Genomic DNA, 24538 nt, shown 5'->3' with positions numbered 1-24538 from the left:
TCTCTCTGTCCCAAAAAAAAAATAAATAAACGTTGAAAAAAAAAAAAAAAAAAAAAGCTGATAGGCTGTTGTTCAGTAGAGTAATACAATGAGCGTGCCCGACTGGCTCAGTTGGTGGAGCGTGGGACTCTTAATCTTGCAGTCGTGAGTTCAAGCCCCACGCTAGGAACAGAGATTGCTTAAAAACAAATTCTGGAAAGAAAAGACAGAAAGAAAAGACAGAAAGAAAGACAGAAAGACAGACAGACAGACAGACAGACGGGAGGGAGGGAGGGAGGGAGGGAGGGAAGGAAGGAAGGAAGGAAGGAAGGAAGGAAGGAAGGAAGGAAGGAAGAAAGGGAAGGAGGGAGGGAGGGAGGGAGGGAGGGAGGGAGGGAAGGAAGGAAGGAAGGAAGGAAGAAAAAGGAAGGAAGGAAGGAGGGAGGGAAGGAGGGAAGGAGGGAGGGAGGGAGGGAGGGAGGGAAGGAAGGAAGGAAGGAAGAAAAAGGAAGGAAGGAAGGAGGGAGGGAAGGAGGGAAGGAGGGAGGGAGGGAAGGAAGGAAGGAAGGAAGGAAGGAAGGAAGGAAGGAAGGAAGGAAGAAAGAAAGAAAGAAAGAAAGAAAGAAAGAAAGAAAGAAAGAAAGAACAAGGAAGGAAGGAAGGAGGGAGGGAAGGGAGGGAGGGAGGGAAGGGAGGGAGGGAGGGAGGGAGGGAGGAAGGAAGGAAGGAAGGAAGGAAGAACGAACGAACATAATGAGGGAAATCCAGAAATATGGGTATTACAATCATTTGTTACGTGCCCAGATGACAGCCACGTAGTCACACGCATTCTCTGGGGAAAAGGATTTGTAGGAAAGACAGTGTGTGTGCTAGGAAGGACACTGGCTTCGGAGTCTGACAGATCGCCCGTGCCGCTTACCAGCTGTGTGGCCTTGGCACGTGACCTCATTCCTCAGCGTCTCCCTTCGCCTCTAAAGTAGCAAACACCACTACCTATTTTACGAAGCATCTGAGGATGTGAAAGCGCCCAGCTGAATGCCAGCAGAGTACGTGTTCAACACACGGTAGCGGTAATGATACACAAATTAATCAACAGCTATTAACGCAATCTATATGTTAAACAGCCAAGAAGCTTTCACGGAGGGCTTACTGTAAGGAGAGCCTCAAATCACATGCCATAAAGCAGTGGCTCTCACACCGCAGCACACCGGTCACTGGCTAGTTAAGCAGATTGCTGGGCCTCACCCCCAGCGTTTCTGGGTCAGCTGGGGGAGCCAGGGCCCTGCAATCTGCCTTCCCACAAGCTCTGAAGAGGTGCTGACGTGGCTGGCTGAACACCTCACAGAAGAGAACCACCGCTCCAAGGGTAGAGAGAAGGAAGAGGGGCCTGACAGTATCTGTAAAGGTAAGAAGTCAAATACCTAGGCAATGGGATGGTTGAGCAGAAAGGCATGAGAAGGCACTATGAAGAAAACCAAGACAGACAGACAGACAGACAGACAAAGCAGGGACATCAAGGTCAGCTTGGCCAATTACTATCTCTGGGAGAATCTCATCACAAGAACCGATAGATTTTGAAGAAGCCATTCAAAGGCTAACTTTCGTACGAGGCTCAGCTCGTATTTGGTGGTCTGAGTAAAATGAGCCATTATGAATCCTGGGAAAGTCAGCCACATGGTGAAAATGACAACTGCAAGCAGGGATGGGACAGTAGGTAAGGCCAGGCTAAGTGGCACGGAAACAGAAAGAGCAAAAGCAGTGAAGGCCCACTGCTGACTGTGACACAGGTGATCCTGAAGCACCTTTATCCCAACAGCCAGGACCTTTAGAACGTACATTCTACAAGATGGTGGTCCACAAAAGGGTCTACCAGCTAGGAGAATCAAGCCCCGTTAGGGCCTACTACTTATTAATTTGGTGTTACCAGGCATTAATCAGGGGAGCCAAGAGACCGCAAACATAATTCACTCAAATAAGAGAGGAAAACCTTGTATCTCCTCAGTTACCAAACGTGTTCCCTAAGTATAGTGCATAATGTTAGCTATCACTGCACCTGTTATTACTATCTGATTTTTTATTTGCCAGAAGAAAAGTCTACAAAATTTGTTTTAAAACAATGCTCACGAATAGACTGTATTTCAATCAACACTTTTAGGTCAATAGTGATAAGATAAACATAACTTAAAATGAAAAAATACACAGGACATCATGGCCCACTGGTCTACATCACTCGAAGTTCAGAGAAAACTGCTGACAGATTATTTTCCATAAAAGACAGGAGAGATCAGGAAATCCTAAGATTGTTCTGGGGGAAAGAAAAGAGTTTGAAACCCTATTCCATATCTTATACCAGAACAAATTTCAGCAATATCAAAGATATATCAAATATAAACAATGAAACCTCAGAAGTACAAGAAACCATGAGGATCTTTAAAAATAAAATTAGGAAGGTTAACTGGGACCCAAAACCCACAGCCATAAGATAACAGACTAATACATTTGTCTATGAAAACAAAATAATTCTACCCAAGAAAAACCACCATGAGCAAAATCAGAACACAACTGACAAATGGAACCAAATGCTGCCACTCCAACCACAGATTAAGGGCTAATTTACATAAAAGGACCAAAATCCTAGTTGAAAAAAAATGGATATAGGTCATAGACAACTCACAGAAAAGGCATATACTTGAAACTATTATAGCATTATATGTAAACTATATTTCAGTTAAAAGAAAAATAAAAGATACAAGTTAGCTATGCAGGAAAAAAATACAAATGCCTCTTACGTACATGAAGTGACGCTTAATTCACAGTTCAAGAAACGCCGAACTACAGTGTTACACTATTTTTCATCTGCCAAATTGGCAAAGATCAAATAATAGTATGTTGTGCCTGAAGTATTAATTGGAACAACTTGTGGGAGGCAAGGTAACTGTATCTATCAAAATTACAAACCCACATGTCCTTTGACCCAGCAATTCCACTCAGGAATTTATTCCTTGCAGGTACTAGCAACATGGCAAAATGATATATGCACAGGTTATTTATTGCAGCATAGTCTGTAATAGCTAAATCTGGAAACAACTTCAATGTCCAACAAAAGGGGAAGTATTGTACATTTTGTACATTCGTACAATGGGATATTGTGCAGCTATTGGCAAAATAAAGAAGCTCTTTACACACTGACAAAGAATAATCCTCAAAATGCATTTTATAAAACAAACCAACAAAAAAACAAGGTGCAAAACTGCGCCGATACTAAAGTTTACATTTTTAAAAGAAGGGAGGAATAGAGTATGCCTGAGATTCTTTACGTAGGACCAGGGGTCATCTCTGGAAATATACACAGGAACTTCACAATGGTTACTTCTGAGCAGGGTAACAGGGCGGCTAGGGACAGGTTGTGAGAGACTTTTCACTGCAGGCCATTTGAATTTTGAATCATGTGATTATTACATTTTATTTTATTTTATTATTTTATAGAGAGGGTGCAAATGAGTGAGGGGTGGGGGACAGGGGGAGAGAGAGAATATCCCATGAGGGGCAGAGAAAGAGATGGGGGGGGGAGAGGGAGGGAGAGAGAGAGAGAGAGAGAGAGAGAGAGAGAGAGAGAGAAGCAGGAGTCACCTGAGCTGGGGCATGAGCTTGCCCGAAGTGGCACACGAGTGCGCCCAACGAGGGACTCGAACTCACGAACCGTGAGATCATGACCTGAGCCCAAGTCAGATGCTTAGCCGTAACCGACTGAGCCACCTAGGCACCCACTATTTTCAAGTAGGCTTCATGCCCAGTGCATGATTTGAACTCATGACGCTGAGGATCGAGACCTGACGCAGGATCAAGAGGCGGCACTTAACTGACTGAGCCACCCTGGCGCCCCTAGGTTACCTATTTTAAAAGTAAAATGTGCCTGGGGGCCCCCGCTGGCTCAGAGGGTAGAACATGTGACTCTTTTTTTTTTTTTTTTAACGTTTATTTTTGAGAGAGAGAGAGAGCGAGCATGCACGTACAGAGAGAAAAAGGCTCTGAGCTGACAGCTGACAGCAGAGAGCCAGATACAAGGCTCAAACTCACAAACCACAAGATCATGACCTGAGCTGAAGTCGGACACTCAACCGACTGAGCCACCAGGAGCCCCAAAACATGTGCCTCTTGATCTCAGGGTCGTGAGTTCAAGCCCTACCCTGGGCATGGAGCCTACTTCAAAAAAGAAAAAAAAAAAAAAAAAAAAAACATGAAAAGAAAAGAAAAGAAAATACGCTTATGAGAAGTCATATTACCTATATCCTAAGTGAAGATTTTCAAACTACGCCACTTGAGATAACAAATCTCTTTCACCATCCATTCAAAGTTTACCGAGTTCTGTCTGCGCCGAGCACCGTGTCAGGTGCTGGAGCCTCAGCAGCAAAGACAGTAAACCCTCCTCTCGTGGGCTTTAGAAGGGGACAGTCAGCGGACAAGTCACCCGTGAGCATCAGAGAACGGTAGGGACAGGGACGGGGAAGGGGAGTCGGAGACCAAGGGTGCGAGGGTGACTGCAGCACACTTCCAGGCAGGGTAACAGAAAGCTTCTTTGGTGTTCGGGTAGAGCTGTGAAGAAGCGGGGGAGGCAGCCCTGTGGCTGGCCCGGCAAAGTAGGCAAAGTAAGCGTGCGACTGAGGGTCGCTGGGCTCCTCCTCAAAGAACAGAATGGAGGGAGTAAGGGCGGGTAAGGTAGCAAACCACACTAGGGGCTTGGGAGAGGGAAGGCACCAGATCCTAATGATGAAAAAGCATCAGAAACTGTTCAGCATTGGAAAAACTGATCTGACCTATATATTGTTTTAAACATCATTCTGGCTGCCATCAGAAGAGAGTGTGGGAAGCAGGGAGCCCACTGAGAAACCACCCCAGTCAGTAGTAACCCAAGTGAGGAGTGATGCTTCCTTACACTGGGGAGGCAAGGGTGGAGGTGGGAAGTGATCAGATTCTGGACGTATCTTAAGTCAGGGCCAAAAGCCTTCGCCACTGAAGGTCTGGACACTGAGAAAAAGAAAGCAGTCACCGGTGACTCCAATTTAGCCCAAGCAACTTTCTACAACGACCTAACAGGTTCATCTAAAAAGAACAAAGCTCAGCTACTCTAGGTTATCAACACCATCAACAAGACGCAATGCTTATCTGCAAACCAAACTAGGGAGCTGCAGGAGATTTTAAAGTTGAAAAAGAACCCATACCTGGGTTCATTCTCTAAATACTTAATGAGCACCCACCCCTGCAGGGACCTAAATTATGCTTAAAATACATAACTGAGCACCAAAAATGGACTGGCAGAAAAAACAACAAAATACTAACCGCTGCTGGACATGGGATTTTTTTTCTTCTTTGAATTTTCTACCATAAACATACCCTACTTTGAACTGCAGGGGGAATAACTTTCCTTTTTAGTGCCACCAACGAAGGACAAGTTCTTACAGGGCAAACTTAATAGTTTGATCAGCAAACTTTTCTTCCAAGAAAACTTTTAAAACTGAACAGATTTCTCTGTTTTCTTTCATGCCTCCATTGGTTGCCAGTGCCAAGGGAAGGTGTATGGGGAAAACATGTTTGGGAGAAGGGGGGGGGAGAGGAACAAGGGAGAAATGGGGTACACACAGCAGCTGGCTGTTCTTTAAATGCAGTAGCTCACAAAACACAAACGAGACAGATCAGAGATTACTTTGTTTAAAAACATTTAACCCAATACCAACCACGTACAAGACAATATGCCCGACAATACTAATGTTCCCACCGTCCAGAAACAAACGACGGTCACTTACACATTTCTCCATTCATTTGGATACTCACAGAGCGCCTATAACGTATCAAAAGCACAAGCCAGCAGTGAACTGGAGAAAATCAGCCCTCCTCAGCTGGCAATCTGGCCTAGGGGGTGGGGAGAGAGGAAGGACACTCAACTTCAAATTCAAGTTACTCCATTATTGCCAAGACACGTGCTAGAGAGACGAGCTGGTGGACGATAGGAGGAGACCTGCCCTAGTCTAGAAGTCAGGGTAAGAGGCCTGGCACAAACCACACAGGAGCTACGATGTGCAGGAGCAGGAATTACGCAGTGAAGGGGAAAGGGGATGGGGAGTGGAAGGGCCCCCACACAAGGGAGCCAGCACGGAAGAATCTGCGGCAAGAGGGTAAGGAAGCCTGGTTAAAGACACGAAAAGGAAAGCAGTACGTCAGAAAGACACAGTGAAAGGAAAAGAGGATGGAAGGAAAGCAAGGGCCAGCTCGACCAGGGCCCAGCAGGCCATGTTAACCACTTTGTTCTCAACGTTGAAAGCAACTCAAACCACTGAAAGATCTTATTAGGCTGGAGTGATGAACAGATTCACTTTTAATTTAATGTTTTAATATGCTTTATTTTTTAATGTTTATTTATTTTGAGAGAGAAGGAGGGAGTGTGTGTGTGTGCGCGCAGAGGAGAGGCAGAGAGATTGAGACTCCCAAGCAGGCTCTGTGCCATCAGCACAAAGCACGACGTGGGGCTTGAACTCATAAACCATGAGATCATGACCTGAGCTGAAATCAAGAGTCAGACACTTAAACACCTGAGCCACCCAGGCACCCCCAGATTCGCTTTTTAAAGATCACACTGGCTCCTGTGTAGAGAATAAGTTAGAGCGGAGCACGGGCACAGCAGAAGACGAGTCAGAGCGGCTGGTGCTCAGGGGAGGCACCATGAGGGCAGTGAAGGTGTATTTCAGAAGTAAAAATCAATCAGGACTCCGGGGGCGTCCAGCTGGCTCAGTCAGAAGAGCATGTGACTCTTGATCTCTGGGGTTGTGAGTTTGAGCCCCACGTTGGGTGTGAGGATTACGGGGGGGGAAAAAAAAAAAAAAAAACTTAAAGAAAAAAATCCACTGGGGCGCCTGGGTAGCTCAGTTGGTTAAGCATCCGATTTCAGCCTATGGGTTCAGGTCATGATCTCACAGGTCATGGGTTCGAGCCCTGCATCAGGCTCCGTGCTGACAGTGTGGAGCCTGCTTAGGACTCTCTCTCTCTCTCTCTCTCTCTCTCTCTGCCCCTCCCCTGCTCATACTTTTTTTTTTCTCTCTCTCTCTCAAAAATAAATAAACTTAAAAAAAAATCAACCGAGATTCCTGATACAGGGAAAGCGGGTAGGGGAGAGAGGGAGGCAGAGAAGAAAGTGCCAAAGACAATAATGAAATAGAAAATATTTAAAAGGACACATTGAAAACAAAAACTCTGTAAGTTGAAAATAAGGAATAGAAAGACATTCCATGCAAATACTAACAAAAATAAACTGATTTTCCAATCCTCAAAACAGAATTTTGGGCAAAATTAGACATGATCAAGAGTACAATATGCCAACACAAAGAACAATCTACAAAGATTAACAATTCTGAATTTTAAAAAGCAAAAAGTGGGGCGCATAGATGGCTCAGTCAGTTGAGCGTCTGACTTTGGCTCAGGTCATGATCTCACGGTCTGTGGGTTCGAGCCCCACGTCGGGCTCTGTGCTGACAGGTAGAGCCTGGAGCCTGCTTCGGATTCTGTGTCTCCCTCTCCCCCTCCCTGCTCACACTCTGTCTCTCTCTGTCTCTCAAAAATGAGCAAAAAGAAAATTCAAAAAAGCAAAAAGTGATAGAGAAATTGACAAGTCCAGAATCAGAGATACTTATCACATCAGAAACTGGTAGTCAAAAAAGTTGTAAAAATACAAACACTGCGAACGGCATTAAAAACTTAAACACACACACATACACACACATGCACACACAGACATGTCATCTTGGCCTAACAAAGAGAATATACATTCTTTTAAAATGCATGGAAAACATTTTAACTGGACCAAAGAAAAGTCTCATCACATTTCAAATAGCGAATATCAATAAACATATTTTAGGACCATACAATGCAAATAAATTGATCAATAACAAAATTAAACACCATGAATAGAAACTAAAAAGTGCCTGCCTAGAAATTCAAGGGTTAAAGAGGGACTAAAAATTGAAATAACAAAATATCTAGATCTTAATAACAATGACATCACCATATATCTAACATACAGAAGACTGCTAAAGCAATACTGAGAAGGAATCCTACAGTTTTGAGCACATCATTAAAAATAAAGGCTAGGGGCACCTGACTGGCTCGGTGGATTAAGCCTCCGACTTCCACTCAGGTCGTGATCTCTCAGTTTGTGGGTTCGAGCCCCGTGTCGGGCTCTGTACTGGTGGTGGGGAGCCTGCTTGGGATACTCTCCCCCCCCCCCCCGCCCCTTCCCCACTTGTGCACGTGCGCTCGCTCTCTGTCAAAATAAAATAAACTTTTTGAAAAAGGGCTAAAAACCTATGTTGTCAAATCAGAAAGCTAGAAGAAGAGTAAACCTAAAGAAAGCAGACAGGAAATACAGATTACAACAGATTCACAAACTGTAGCTGAGTATTTGAAACAAAATCTTAGTTGACAGACTCTTGTAACTCTGTTCTGGGAAGAATTAAAATACGAACAAGAGGGCAAAGCCCAGCTAGTGCCTGGGCCCCAGAGCAGGTCACAGCTCTGCAGAGGAGGGGAGCACACTTCCAACCCAGTCATGGCCACATCCACAACCGCCAACAGACGGTCCAGACAACGAAAGGCAACAGGAACAGGAGAAGGAACTGGCAAAAGTCACCATCAAGAAGGAAGGTCTGGGATCTGGAGCCGATGGTGACAGAGAAGGAGCTTTGCCAGAGCACATACCTGTCCCAACAACTGGATCCGTGCTTTCAAGGGAACACCCACTGGATTAATTTACTGCAGTAAGCACTTTTTCCTCTGGGGAAGGGGGGGGAAAGGCATAAACAATTTTAGAAAACAGAGAGACTTAGAATAGGAGAGAGCAAGGAAAAGCGAACAGGGCCCAGTTCAAGGTGAGGTAGGTGGGGAAGAAAAAACTGGCAAAGGGGATGAAGTAGTGAAAGGCCAGAGAGGCGTGGGTCAAAAAGGGAGAAAGTCAGGGCACCTGGGTGGCTCAGTTGGTTGGGTGTCTGACTTGATTTTGGCTCAGGTCATGATCTCACTGTTTGTGGAATTGAGCTTCCCCCTCCCCCCGCCCCCCATCGGGCTCTGTGCCGACAGCACGAAGCCTGTTTGGGATTCTCTCTCTCTCTCTGCCCCTCCCCCACTCATACTCATGCACTCTCTAAATAAATAAACTTTTAAGAAGTTTCTTTAAAAGAAATAGTAAAAAAAATAAAAATAAAAATAAAAATAAAAAATAAAGCGGGAGCCAAGGTCACACTGGAGCAGGACAATGTTTCTAACTGAACTAGTAACTTAGGGCTGAAGCCCATTCAGCCCCCACTAAGACCTGGGGCATCACTATGGAAGTCCGTGCCCCGGGTGGACTAGAGGAGGTGGCTGGGGGTGGATGAGGAAGCCAAGGTGCCCCAGGCGCTGTGCAGCGGACACAAAACCTCCCCAGAGGACGCCAGGACCGGAGTGGGAAGGAAGGCTGGGAGGCAGGGACTAAAGACTTCAACGAGCAGAGGCGGCCACGAGGAAGAAGGAGAAAAGCAGAAGAGCCTAAAGGGCGGAGCCTTCGGAGGGACACCAGGAGTGGCAAATGGACCGTGCAGCAGTCAGGACTCTGCCTTTCCGGCTCCACCTGCGCCCCGCTTTCGGAGCAAGCTGAGCTAATCCCACCCTTGGTCCTGCTGGCACACGCACACCTGCTCCAAGATCCGGAGGAAAGAAAAGCACAATGTCAGGCGTTGTACAGTTTCCCACGATTAAGTGGGAAGAAGGAAAAGGGACTGCAAGGGACAGCATGAGCAGCAATTCTGCTTGGGACACCAGCACAAGGAAGATGCAGCTTCCACACAAAGCTAGCTCCAGACGATCAAAGCTCTAGCCACAGCCTCCTCTTGGAGAAGCCCAGAGGAACAGCACAAGATTCGAGGTTGTGACTAATTTCTAAGGAGCCCCTCAACAAAAGCAAAAGGAGTCGGCAATCCGGCCTCTGTGAGCTTTGGTAACTAACAGCGACCATATTTGGCTTGTGACAGGGATTTTAAAAGATCATCTCATTTACTCAAATAAATCCTCAGAGGACTACAATCTCAACGAATTCGTTCATTTAAAATCGACACAATGTGCCTATTATGTACAGGCTCTGTGATGGATATGGGTGAATAAGACGGCTTCTGCCCTCAAGATTGCACAATCTAGTGGGGGAGACAGAGATTCAAACAAAAAATTCCAAATTGTATGAAAAAGTGGAAGGGCATTCATAGCAGTCAGACAGCAAGAGCAAAGGAAAGAAAGGTGTTTTTTTTTTTTTTTTAATGTTTATTTATTTTTGGGGGGGGGGGGGAGCGGAGAGAGGGAGAGAATCCCAAGCAGGCTTCATGCTCTCAGTACAGAGCCTGATGCAGGGCTCGAACCCACGAACCGTGAGATCATGACTTGAGCAGAAATCAAGGCGGATGCTTAACGATTGAGCCCCCTGGCTGCCCCTAGGAAGGAGGTTTCTCAACTGCGCAGGAGTACAACGCAGCCCGGCCATCCTCCAACTGCAGTGCATCGCCTTCCCCATTGTATTGCTGCGTCTCACCAGGAGCTCAAGGAAAAATCTGTTACATCTGGGTCCCTGACACCTGAGCCGGTGTGAGACGCTCAGTGTAGTTTGCACCTCTTGGTTGCCTACCCAGTACCTATGTATAGATCTATTCTCCTGTCTGCTATCTACTCGCAGCTCCAGAGTGGGCTCCAGGGAAATCAGGGTATGAGAGAATCCAATCTCCTTGCCAGAAGTCACTCGGTACATACCTCCTTGGCCATGGGAATGGGCTGGTAATCCAGTCTGGGGCAAAAGGTCAAAGAGGAGGTTTGCCAGCGGCTTCAACGAAACAATCTTTCTCACTCTCCTGAGAAAATGACTAGAAGACCTGTTCACTCTCATCCTGGATACTGGCTCTCGTTCTGGACCATGTGTTACAGAAATGTGAAGCCTGGACCTCTACCACCATTTTGCCGCTTAGGCCAGGCTGACACAAGGTGGAAAGCAGAACCAAGAGAATCTCAGCAAAACTGAGCTGGCACCTGAAGCCCACCTCACCCCTAGAATTTTCAACATAAGCCAATGCATCCCCTTTAAAGTTGAAACACCTTGTTGGAGCTGGGTTTCCTGTTACTCGTAAACCAAATCACACCTAGCATATTTGAAGTATATTAAGTCATAAAAACTACCAGCAAATCACCATCCACCAGCTCCTTTTATAGCACATTTCAATGTTTATCTCTTGCTCCTACAAAAGTCTTTGTTAAACCGAATTCTCAAATATTAAAATGTAAATCTCTTCCCTCATCTTCAAACTTTGGAGGACAACTAGTTTATAAAAATTTACTTGGAAAATTTACAAATTTAACCACAAAAAGGATGAAAATTATTCAAGGTAAAAACAAATACACACACACTCACCCCTAAGCAAAGTTACAAGACCGATGACAAATGAAAGAAAAAACGTCTGTAATTCGTATCACAAAGGGATAATCTCCCTAATATACATAAAGGACTCCTTTTTTAAAAACTTAAGATACCCAGCAATCAAACAGGAAAATGAGCAAGGGATATGAGACGGTCTGTAGAAAAAGAAATACATTCAATTCTTAATATAGAGAAAGATGCTCAAGCACTCTCATCACATGGGAAAAACGAACACAACACAAATTTCTCCCCTATCAGATCAAATGCAAGTTCGACAACATGCCCTGTTGGTGAGGCTGTGGCAAAACAGGTATTCTCGTGTGGGAGTACAAAATAATACAACCCCTCCCTGGGGACGGTGATTTGGTGACATATGTCAAAAATGCATAAGGGGGCGCCTGGGTGGCTCAGTCGGTGCCCAAAGCATCCAACTTTGGCTCAGGTCATGATCTCAAGGTTCCTGAGTTTGAGCCCCGCACCAGGCTCTGTGCTAACAGTTCGGAGCCTGGAACCTGCTTCGGATTCTGTGTCTCCCTCTCTAACCCTCCCCTCTTGCCCTCTATCTCTCTCAAAGATAAATAATAAACATTAAAAAAAACCCTTTTTCAATATGTAGGCATCAACCCTCTGCTCCAGCAGTACCTCCTCTGGAAATACATCCTGTTAACATACCTGCCTACGTGCAAAATAACATACATGCAAAGTTACTTACTGCAGCGTTATTTGTGATAATAATAATTTAAAAAAAAGATAGCGATGTGTATCCATAGCACAGAATAAAAAGCAATTATAAAAACAGAGTGAAGAAGCCCTCTATTTACAAATAGGGTAGGCTCTCCAATATATATATAATTAAGTGGAAAAACTGAGACACAAAATACCATAGTGTGCTCCCTCAATTTCTTCTCTCCTCAAATGTCATCTTATTCTTACAGCAACAGAAGGATGAGTCAAAAACAAATACAATGATTATAGGCAGAGGGAGAGAGCTTTGCAGGGAGAACAGAAATGGAAGCTAAGCATCTCTGAACAGAACCTGTTTCACAGTTTTGATGTTGGAAGCACATAAAAGTCTTCCGTAATTAAAACATAAAATTGAATTTTTTCTAATAGATTTATTGAAGTATAATTAATATACAAGGAATTGCACATATTAAACGTATACAGTTTGAGTTTAGACAGATGCACACACCCATGATACCATCACCATAACCAAGGTAACAGACACGCCCAACACCTCCCAAAGTTTCCTCATGTCCCTTCGTTTTTGTTTTTGTGGTAAGAACACTTAACATTAGATCTACCCTCTTAAATTCTGCAGGGCACGATACCATGTTGTTAACCATAGGCACTGCTGTAGAGCAGATCTTTAGAATCTATTCATCTAGCATTAACTGAAACTTACACAAAATTAAATTTAAAAACAATCCCTCGTGTTCTAAAACTGGACTGTGGTAACCGTTGTGCAGCTTGGTAGATTCACTAAAAATCACTGAATTATACACTTGAAATAGATGGCAGGAAGGTACGATAATCTGACTGAGAACTAAAGAAAGCCAGTAAACGCCAATGTCTCTCCAACTTCAGTGAGCACACGAACTACCCGGAGACCCTCTAGGAATGCAGAGTTTGGTTCAGTAAGTCTGGCATGAGGCCTAATTCTGTACTTCGCAGAGGCTCCCAGGTGATGACACGGATGGTGCTGGTCTGTGCACCACACTCTGAGGCTGTCCAAGCTGCCGACTAGAGGAGCTTGGCTTTAAGAAGTAGTTGAGAAATTGGGGCAGTAGCTCCCGGAGGCAAAGGACAGGGACCAAGTGGGCGGGGGCCAGAAAAGGCCTTTTCTTCGCTTTTGCTTTCGGCGTTGATCGAGTCCGGGTTAGAACGGAGAGTGAGTGCGAGGGGGTTATAATGACTAGCCACAGCATTTAAGACAGGAGTCTGCTGGAGAGAGTGGCAGTGTAGCAGGAGCCAAAATCTCTGAGATACGATGGGAAGTGATGAGGGTCCAACGAGGGATGGGGTTGATACAATCCGATGACCCGAGTTCCGAAAGGACAGTGTGCTAGGAGTCCTACAGGAGGACCAGATACTACTAATGTAGTATGTTACCTCAGAAGGAGTACCAAAAGAAAGAATACACGTTAAAAAAAAATCATTTTAAAAATCATACTAAGAGTTCCAGAAGCTAGGATATAGCCCACATTTGGATGATCGTCAAGAAAGAAAATAATTGGGGCGCCTGGGTGGCTCAGTCAGTTGAGCGTCCGACTTCGGCTCAGGTCATGATGTCACGGTCCGTGAGTTCGATCCCCACGTCGGGCTCTGTGCTGACAGCTCGGAGCCTGGAGCCTGCTTCGGATTCTGTGTCTCCCTCTCTCTGACCCTCCCCCATTCATGCTCTGTCTCTGTCTCAAAAATAAATAAAAACGTTAAAAAAAATTAAAAAAAAAAAAAAGAAAGAAGATAATCTTGTCCTCTAATCAGGTCTAATCAGGTCTTGCTAAAGCCTCAACCCTCACAGTGACTCTTCAAGGAGTCATGCCACATCCTCAGGCCTTGAGTCTCTAGTCGCCTTGGTTTAGAATCCCTTCTCCCTTCACCCCACCCACCTATCAGAATTCAGTTCATAAAGCTTTTTTTTTTTTTAATGTTTATTTATGGCAGCGGGGGGAGATGGGGCAGAAAGAGAGGGACACACAGAAACCGAAGCAGGCTCCAGGCTATGAGCTGTCAGCACAGAACCTGATGTGGGGCTTGAACTAACAAGCTGAGAGATCATGACCTAAGCTGAAGTTGGACACTTCATAGACTGAGCCACCCAGGTGCCCCCAGAACTCAGTTCAAACATCACCTTGTTAAAGCCTCTCCCTTTCTACTGCAACTAAGACAAATATCACATTGTAACACTGTATCATAATCATCTATGATCTGAACCAATGAAACACTCTTACAAGACTCAATCTTGTAAGTACTTCTTGTATTCCTCCCTCTAGTTAGGGCAGCAACAGTAAAGGAATGATCCAGAAGAGAAAGAAAAACAACACAAGACATGGCCAACTTAGAATCCTAGATAATCAACTGCTGAGTAAAAAGCCACCCCAAGTACCACAGACGCCTCTTCACACAGCTAGAAGTGTTACTTAACAGGACAGGAGAGACCGGTCACTCTTACATTCCATCACACGTGACACAGGAGAAAAGGTAAATTGAGACTTATCAAAACCAGGGTGCTTAAGCTTTCTGTGCTATGGACTGCTCTCACAATGATGTTTTAAATACGAAGATTACAAAAGAGATCAATTATTAGAACAGTTAGTTACAGGGGCGCCTGGGTGGCTCAGTCGGTTAAGCGGCCGACTTCGGCTCAGGTCATGATCTCGCGGTCCGTGAGTTCGAGCCCCGCATCGGGCTCTGTGCTGACAGCTCAGAGCCTGGAGCCTGTTTCGGATTCTGTGTCTCCCTCTCTCTGACCCTCCCCCGTTCATGCTCTGTCTCTCTCTGTCTCAAAAATAAATAAACGTTAAAAAAATTTTTTTTAAACAGTTAGTTATATGAAAGTTTCTTCAGGTCACATTGTAACAAGCTCTAGTGCAGATCCACTAACCACTGTAACTTCGAGGTAGTGATGACTGTGACATCTATCCACCTGCAACAACCATAATGTGATACGCAAACACCTGTGATTTTCACTGGTGATAAAGTCACAAGTCTGTTACATTGCCTCTGTGATTTGCTGACTAAATCCACAATTGGAAGGACACATTCGAATTCGGTTAGTTTTTGCCCATCTAGGTTGATACATCCCCTAAACTCTACTCCGATTAGGCAGCACTAATAAGTGAACAGTGTGCACGTCTCACCCCTACTTACTCGCCCATCTCACCACTGGATGGTAGGCACTTGAGGCCAAGGACTACGTCTTACTTGTCTTTGGGTCTACAGGTCCGATACATGTTAGCTGGATGAGTAAGTCATTTTCTATTCCACTGGACTGTGAGCTCCTTGATGGCAGAGCTTCTGTCTCAGCAACACAGAGCAACCACTCAAATCTTGATAGAATGAATGAGTGTGTATCTTATCTCCTTGGTAGGACGATAATCCTCTCAAGGTCAGGGATCATGTCTCCTACTTCTTTGATTTCCCATAGTCTAGTGTACTGCTTTTCACACAAAACCACTCAAATATTTGTTAAATGAGACATTAAGACGGCGCCTCTGAAATGAAGACCAAAGTAAGTAAAGAGAAGGAGCACCTGTACCAGTTCTGCTGTAGCAGGGAAACGGGCAGTGCAGCAGTGAGGCCGGACTGCACCAACCAAAGGAAAGACTGAGCCAGGCCACAGAGCTCATCTGCAATGTGGCTGCTTGAGAAGACGGGAAAACATTCCTATTCTTACTTGTAAAATACAAAAACCTTGTAAGTTCCTTCTTAATCTTGCTTCTTTCTTAGGCTGCTTCTTTCTTACAAAATCTTGCCTCTTTCTTATAAGATCTACATTTTCCTACTGCTACAAAATAAAAACATAGCAGAGATTGACTTGGCATGTTTTTAGTATAATATACCCTACTTTTTAAAAATCCATATTACAAAAGAGAATGCAAAACAGGGCTCAATTTACAAATTACCAATTGGCAGAGGAGCTGTGAAGTTGAGAAAAATGCTAAAAGGTAAGAGCGATCACCAGCTCAACCTCAATCAGAAATGAAGATGAAGCATTTCTGAAGTTACAACTATGAAGATACAAGTTTTAAAATTTACAAAAATGCGATCTATATGCACTTCAGGGCAAATCATCTGTTTGAAATCCAGCCCAATATTCTTCTCCATCTAGGCAGGGAAACACTTCTCCACCTCACCTTTACTCCCGAACTCCACTTGGTATTTGCATTGCTTATACCATGTGCACAGCACAGCCTTCTACTTTGTAATCCAATTATCAGTACAAAAAGACAAGCTCCTCACTCACAGACAGAAGTGTCTTCCTTCACCTTCACAACACCCGCAACAGACACCAGTACCTTGTACATAACAGGTCTGCAATAAACTCTTGATTAATGAGGATTTTTTCCAAAGCCAGACATACCTTGCACTGTATTATAAAAAACAGACGCCGGGCACCTATGTGGCTCAATCCAACCCCTGATTTTGGCTCAAGTCATGATCTCAGGCTCTGCATTGACAGTACAGAGCCTGCTTGGGATTCTCTCTCTCTGCCTCTCTCTCTGCTCCTCCCTGGCTCTCTCTCTCTCAAAAGAAATAAACTTTAAAAAATAATAAATAAATAAATCTTAAAAAAAAAAAAAAACACGAAGATGCCAAATTTTCAGAGAATAAGGTAACTCGTCACTGACAATTTAAAATGTCCTGGGGTGCCTGGATGGCTCAGTCAGTTAAGCAATCGACTTTGGCTTAGGTCATGATCTCCCAATTTGTGAGTTTGAGCCCCATGTTGGGCTCTGTGCTGACAGCTCAGAGCCTGGAGCCTTGCTTGGGATTCTATCTCCCTCTCTCTGCCCCTCCCCCACTCTCGCTCGCCTACGCGTGCTCTCTCTCAAAAATAAAAATAAACATTAAAAAGATAGTAATTGATGATAAATAAACAAAGTGTCCTGAAAATTGGGGTGCCTGGGTGGCTCAGTTGGTTAAGTGTTCAACTTCAGCTCAGGTCATGATCTTACAGGGTTCGTGGGTTCAAGCCCTGCATTGGACTCTGCTGACAGCTCAGAGCCTAAAGCCTGCTTTGGATTCTGTGTCTCCCTCTCTCTCTGTTCCTCCCCCACTCATGCTCTGTCTCTCTCTCCTTCAAAAGTAAAAAACATTAAAAAAAAAATAATTAAAAAAATAAATTTAAAAGGGGGGGGGCACATGGGTGGCTTAGTCACTTAAGCATCAGACTTCAGCTCAGGTCATGATCTCATAGCTAGTGGGGTTGAGCCCCTCCAGGCTCTGTGCTGACAGCTTGGAGCCTGGAGCCTGCTTCAGATTCTGTGTCTCCCTCTCTCTCTCTGCCCTCCCCTGCTAGCTCTCTTTCTCTCTCTTGAAAGTAAACATTTAAATAAACAAATAAAAATAAAATCTCCTGAAAATTAAAACAGAGAATGTCTACCAATTGAAGTTATTTCTGCTTTTGAAGTTTATTCCTACATAACCAAATAGGACCACATTTCATATTTCTTCACAAACTAATCTCACTGAAATATAAATAAAATTGTTCTCTAAGATATCAGATTACAAAAATCTTCACATTTATTTTTAAAACAAGGTTCTTAGGCATATAGCCAAACTAGTCAGTGATAAAATCCACTGTTTTGATTCTTGCTCAAGTTTTCTACCAAAGCACAATAAATACTTAAATAAATGAAGTCACTAGATTAATTCAATGATAATAAACATAGGTGACAAGTTTCTTAAGGGCAGAGACTTCGTCTACACCCAGCATCTAGAGGAGCACCTCCTATCTGCTAAGCGTGCCCCACAACTATTTACTAAAACAATGACACTCATGACTATCTCATGGGTCTCTAGGACACATTCTGAGAGCTGCTTACCATCGGTCATATCCACTCATTCTGTCTTTCAAAAATCTCATCATCCTCTTCTTCAAGGTCAACAGAACCAAAGAATCATATGAAAGTTTCTCTAGCCTGTTCTAAGAGACAAATGAAGATGCTTCCCTTCAGTATATAAGATGTGATAGTCAAATAAGTATCAATATTTCAGAAGACATTAAGTAGCCCTTGATGGGGAAAAAAAACTATGGTTTCCAATTTCACATGTGCCCCACTAAATTAAGCACAACACTTCTCAAAGTAAATTTGATATAAAAAGCTTTGGTCTCCTAAGCCTCTTTCTAAACTAGAAATGGAGAGAGCAGAGAGATGTGAAAATTACCAATGGAGGGAAGGGTGTGAACATGACCTTCTCTGGGGCAGTCCAGTATCTAAAACTAGTCTGTGGAAAAAACCTTTAAAAGCCTTCTAGCTCACCCTCCCACACAGAGCATGAATCCCTCAGTCACCAACAGGTGCTCCTACAGTCTTTGAGAAAGAGACAGACTATCTCCCACACAGAATGCTCATTCTCTCCCAAGCCAACCCATTGCACTCCTGGACAACTCTCGCTCTGAAAATATTCTAGCTGTTATTAAATGACTCTTCTGGCCAAAGCTTCACATCAACACAGTGAGTACTTTTCTAGCATAAACACCTAGAATCACAACGTGTTCAACTTGCTTTCACAACACACCCCACACTCCTCAATTCTCATTAAAGAAGTAGGCAATGATTCCAAGACATGAAGACATCTTCCCAATAAAAAGATGCATTTATTTTCATTAAAAAACTATTGAACACAGACTCCTACAACCTTCAGAGTTGAAAAGACCTTGAAAGCCATCCAATTCTACTCCCCCCCCCCCCCCCCCCCCCCCCCCCCCCCCCCCGCATTGTAGGAATTGCTTCAGTAACACTTCTGGGCAGCACATTTGTGGCCTGGAATCTTAAGATAGAAGGGGAAAAGTAAGTCTCTTTGATTTGAATGTTAAGTAGTTCTGAGTATAGTTTTTACAAGTTGTCTGTTAGTACGTAGATTTGTTAGGTAATGTGGTTTGACAGAAGTAGATCAAAAGTTATCTGTGTCATTTGGTTACTTTCCATTACTTCATGGTCTCTTGCTACACAATTTCCCAGTTGTAAGAAAGCTAAATTTGTTACCTACTAACAATAATTTTGAATGTCTTTTTTAAACTGTGAGCCACGAGGCGCCTGGGTGGCTTAGTCAGTTAAGCGTCTATTCTTGATATCGGTTCAGGTCATAATCTCATGGTCGTGAGATTGAGCCCCACGTTGGGCTCTGCGTTGAGTGTGGAGCCTACTGGGGATTCCCCCTCCTCCAGCGCCCCCCCCCCCCCGCCCCGGTCTCTCTCTGTACCTTCCTTGCTCATTCTCTCTCTCTCAAAATAAATACATAAGCTTAAAAAAAAAAAGGAAAAAAAAGATGTCAGCCACTAAAAATACCCATTTGGGAGCCCAAAATTAAATAGGCTTTTTAGCTTGTAAAAATCTTTTTTAAAGTATGGCACAGATGGACATAGATATTTTATTCAGTCATTCACTCAACAAATAAATAGTTAGAGCCTACTTTATGGTGGACACCGTGCTGGGCACTAGGAAAACAGTGAAAGCAGAAAAGACAAGATCTCTCTTCTAAGAGAGCTTTGTTTATAGAGAGACAGATTATAACCCAGAGAATTACAAATTGAGAAAAGTGCTAGAAAGGCAAAGTTCAGGATGTTATGAGAACATGTAATAAGGAAAACTGATCCAGCCTGGGAATTCAAAGCAGGATATGCTATGGAAGTGATGCCTAAACTGAGATCTGAATGGTTACCATTCATATTTATGTAAAATTGGATCTCATAAAATGAAAGGGTTGGTCCAATAAGCCCAGCTACCTTTGGCATCTTTATGAAACCATCTCTTAAAAAAAAGAAAAGAAAAAAAGGGAAGGCCAGCACTCAATAAAAAGGCATAAAGGCCAGTAGTTGACAATTCTTTGGAGAGAGGCAGGGTCCTGCTCTGCTGCAGATCCCCCATCTAGAATAATTATCATCATAGTAGTCCCTCAAATCTTTGTTGAAGTGATTAGTGTCAGGATTAAATCAGTGCTCATATTATCTTCAGTTAAGCAAAATAACTTCACAAAACTACATCTCCGTACACAAGAACTCCACTGCAAACTTCAACTGCAAAAAGAAGACGCTTTCTTGTACCTCACGGAATTGCTATCAAGATTCGAAGAGATAATATATGGCAAAATGCTGGGGTAGATCTTGCAGTGCTCGGAGGCCATGGCATCCGCGTGATTAAAAACGCTTGATCGGCCCCTTCTCACTACGACAATTCTTTAGATTCAGCTATGCTTCATCTTCCTGACCATGAGAAAGAAAAAAACCAAAACTGTAACACAGGTTTGCACTCCCTCTCTAGCCTTGGCTTCCTCGGAGAGGGTGAGACTGCAAAAGCTGAAGGTCCCGTTTAGCTCTACAAACTGACCTGCAAATCTATTTAAAGGGCCAAGAATACACTCCTCAGTTCAGATTTGAGATGACCTCGTCATCCACTCCATTCCCCCACAACTCCATACTTCCTTTTAGGAATGGCAGCACACAGCTCGTGATTTAAGTATTCAAAGACCTATTTTCCACTTATTTCACATGCAGATTTAAGCCGAATGTATGTTTCCAAATTAGACCTTCCGAATGATCCGACTAATTGTTGTAGAACTTTGTATACCCCAATTTAAAAAAATGAATAAAAACAGTCAAAATGACCAACTGTAAGAACAGAGTTATAACTCCTCTCTGAGTAGGAAATTATCTGCTCCATTTTAAAATCAGAAAAGACAGGGATGCCTGGGTGGCTCAGTGGGTTGAGCATCCGACTCTTGATTTCTGTTCACGTCGTGATCCCAGAGTTGTGGGAACAAGTCCCTCAAGGGACCAAGCATGGAGTCTGCTTAAGATATTCTCTCTCTCTCTCTCCCCCCTCCCTCTCTCTCTTCCCGCCCCCCCTTGCACATGCACCGCGTGCTCTCTCAATATAAAAAATTTTTTTTAATTTAAAAAATCAGAAAAGACAATCTCAAAAACAATCACACGCTCAGAAATAACAGTAAGTAAATGCAAATGCATTCATGGAAAACAGTTTTAGAAAATCATGATGACTAGAAGAGAATGGAAATGTCCACCATATAATGCTATGTTACTGCATGAAAATTAAATTTCACAAAAAGTCATAGAGCTCACATAAATTATGCAGCTAGAGGCAAATCTACATGTTTAAGATTTGTCTTATTTAAAATAATTTTGGGGTGTGGTTTTGAAAAGCTCTCCTAGGGGCGCCTGGGTGGCTTAGTCGGTTAAGGGTCTAACTTCAGCTCAGGTCATGATCTGGTGGTTTGTGAGTTCAAGCCCCGCGTCGGCTCTGTGCTGACAGCTTGGAGCCTACAGCCTGCTTCAGATTCTGTGTCTCCCTCTCTCTCTCTGTCCCTCCTCCATTTGCGTGCTCTATCAAAAATAAACACACATTAAAAAAAAAAAAAAAATTAAACCTTGGGGCACCCAGGTGGTTCAGTTGGTGAAGCGTCCGACTTCAGCTCAGGTCATGATCTCATGGTGAGTTCAAGCCCCATGTCAGGCTCTGTGCTGACAGCTCAGAGCCTGGAGCCTGTTTCAGATTCTGTGTCTCCCTCTCTCTTTGCTCCTGCCCTGCTCGTGCTCTGTCTCTCTCTCTCTCAAAAATAAATAAACATAAAAAAAAATTTTTTTTAAATTACACCTTGGAAAGCTCTCCTAGTTTTTTTTTTTTCTTTTTTTTTTTTTTTCAACGTTTATTTATTTTTGGGACAGAGAGAGACAGAGCATGAACGGGGGAGGGGCAGAGAGAGAGGGAGACATAGAATCGGAAACAGGCTCCAGGCTCTGAGCCATCAGCCCAGAGCCCGACGCGGGGCTCGAACTCACGAACCGCGAGATCGTGACCTGGCTGAAGTCGGACGCTTAACCGACTGCGCCACCCAGGCGCCCCTAGTTTTAACCTTCATCAAATAGCATCCAGCTAAGAGAACACAACTATGATACTTTCAAGCAAGAGAGCGGTTTTGATGATGCAAACCACAGCCACCAGATCCAGATAAGGTTTGCCACCAGAATGCTTCAGAAATAATACACTTCAAAGAAAAAGAAAAAGAAAAAAAAAAAAGGCAACACTGACACTAGTAATTGCTGGTAAATTCAGCGGTTAAGCATTTTTAAAATTTCACATGAATTTCAGTAACTTAAAATTCTAAACTTATTTCCACAGAAAAAGTTGATCCTTTCAGTCCTAGTATCAATGTCAAGATAGCAGCTTCCCATTTGACAGTTACGTTAAAATAAAAAAAAAAAAACATTTATTTATTTATTTATTTACTGAGAGAGAGAGAGAGAGAGAGAGAGAGCGCGTGCGAGCACACAGGGGCAGGCCAGAGGGGAAGAGAGAGAATTCCAAGCAGGCTCTGGCCCCACGTGCGGCTCAAACTCATGAACCATGAGATCATGGCCTGAGCTCAAGTCAGACACTCAACCAACTGAGCCACCCAGGTGCCCCTGACATTACTCTTAATGCTTATTTTAACTATATTTTACACCTGCTGAGGGTTTCAGGCTTTGAAGTTCATTACAGTTATAGCATAAATTACAATGTGAGTACTGCCATGTTCTCTTTTTAAAGAGGTGCGGATAGAAGTTAAAGAACTCATCCAAGGTCACCCAACAAGTCAGCAAAAAAGTTGAGAGCAAGCCTAAAAGTTTAGCTCCTAGACTACTAACTACTTGACGCTTTCTCAATTCCAAAAGAGAAAAAATGAAGTCAAGCGATTTACCTTCCGTAACACCAAACCTCAAACACAGTAGAACACATCACAAACGCTAACCAAGAAGATGCACCCTGACCAAATGAGAAAACTTGCTACAACAGGACACCACCCTCCTTTCCCTAGGTCTTGAGAAACCAAGCAAACGTACTGCTTCTGGATACATTACATCTTAGAGAATGTCCACTCTTCAGTGTGTACGATTTGCTTTCACACAAACCAAACACTTAAAAATGAATCTGTTATCACCTTTATCCATGCCTACGTGCTGTGGGACGCATCAGTGTCCTTATTCTCCCAAAAGTCAAGTCAAAGACCACAAATCTCAAAGGTAAGCAGTTCTCAGTGAGAACACAGCCAATAAAGGAAAGGCTCTAATAAAGTTGCTCCTTTTGAAGAGATCTTTTTAAAGGATGATTACATGCTTCACAAAATTCATGTGAAGTCGCCCGTCAAGAAAAAAGTGATTCTTGTAAAGTAGCTTTTAAGGCATATCCCTCCCTCTTTGGGACATAGTCTGACTTGCTGGACAAGAACAATCTGGGCACGCTCACACAGAACACCCATGAACCAGCCTGGTTCATGAAAACATCATTTCGACCTCCCAACTGTAGTACTCAGTCTTTCCCATACCATAAGGGCCAAGATGACCCTCTTTAACAATCTCTCGGGAGAAGGCGCCCCGGCGGAGAAAGTGACAGCCGTCCTCCTTCTGATGTTTTCGGAAAGAGTCTTAACACCAGCAGAGGCTCCTAGGAAGTGTCAGTGCGGTCGGTAGCAGGTGGAGTAGCCCTTAGTGCCGAGCAGGTCCTTTCCGACCTAGTCTCAAGCCCTCCGCTGCCGCCCGGATTCCGCCTTCCAGACCTTCCCCAGCCGCCCCGCGCCCCCATTCTCTAGCCCAGAGCGAGACACACAACTCCCGGGAGGCGAGGCAGTCTAAGCAGACAAGACGGCCACCCCACCTCTTCCGGGGACTCGCAGGCCCGCTCCCTGGCAGTGTCAGAGCCTGACGGACCCTGCCAGAGAGAAAGCAACTGTCCCCTTCTGGGGCCTCCCAGGCGGAACCCCGTGCCCCACGGCCCCTTTCCGCCGCCCCCACCCCTCTGAAACACCACCTTCCTTATTCGTGAATCCCCCTTCCTCAGGAGCACCCCAGTGGAGTTACCGGCCCACTCAAAAGTAAGAGCGACCGCCACCCCTATCGGTCACCCTGGGCCCCGCTGTCACCGCCCTGCTCCTGGCCTCCGCCCACGCCCCTGGCGGGCCCCGGTGACGCCTGGGTCGGTACCTTGCGGACCCCCTTGTAGATATAGAAGTAGAGCTCCCGGCCCACATTGAAGCAGAGGCGGTCGCCGTTGCCAGACTGGTCGTTGAGGTTTACGAAGGAGACGCGGACGGGGTTGGATCCCTGCGAGTTGAAGGGCACCCGGTTGGGCCGGCTGTACTCCGAGTGCGGCAGCAGCTTGTACAGACCTTCCCGAGTGGTGAATTGGGTCTTAATCTCGTTCATCTCCTTCCCTCCTCCCTCCGTCGCCATCTTGGAAAGCAGCGTTCATCCTGCCCTAAGTGCCCGGATCACGCCCACCGCGCAGGCGCCGTGCTGGGCTCTCGCTCTTTACCCCCCCCCTCCCCCGCCTCTTCCTCCTGGCCCCTCCCACCCGCAAGCCGGCCCCG

The 24538-nt window shown here is 44.5% G+C and overlaps 1 protein-coding gene across 12 annotated transcripts in view; it reads right to left on the bottom strand.

The window, feature by feature from the left end:
* The window catches only part of WDR20 (WD repeat domain 20), a 65916-nt gene extending 41447 nt beyond the window's left edge, over positions 1-24469 (bottom strand). For 2 of the 12 annotated variants that reach the window (XR_006705365.1, XM_045452144.1), the window contains exon 1: positions 24153-24466. Coding sequence is in view for 7 of the 12 variants with exons in the window: in XM_045452144.1 (XP_045308100.1) it covers positions 24153-24401 (249 nt within the window). In the remaining 5 variants the exon portion in view is untranslated. Of the gene's footprint in view, positions 1-20222; positions 20382-24152 lie in introns of all 12 variants that reach the window. The other 10 variants (XR_006705368.1, XR_006705367.1, XR_006705366.1 and 7 more) reach the window with 10 other exon arrangements.
* Positions 24470-24538: the final 69 nt, after the last annotated feature.

Source organism: Leopardus geoffroyi, chromosome B3, assembly GCF_018350155.1.
Source record: "Leopardus geoffroyi isolate Oge1 chromosome B3, O.geoffroyi_Oge1_pat1.0, whole genome shotgun sequence".
In the NCBI taxonomy this organism is placed as follows: Eukaryota; Metazoa; Chordata; class Mammalia; order Carnivora; family Felidae; genus Leopardus; species Leopardus geoffroyi.
Note: the sequence above shows the minus strand (reverse complement) of the source record. Positions and strands in the feature narration are given on the sequence as shown.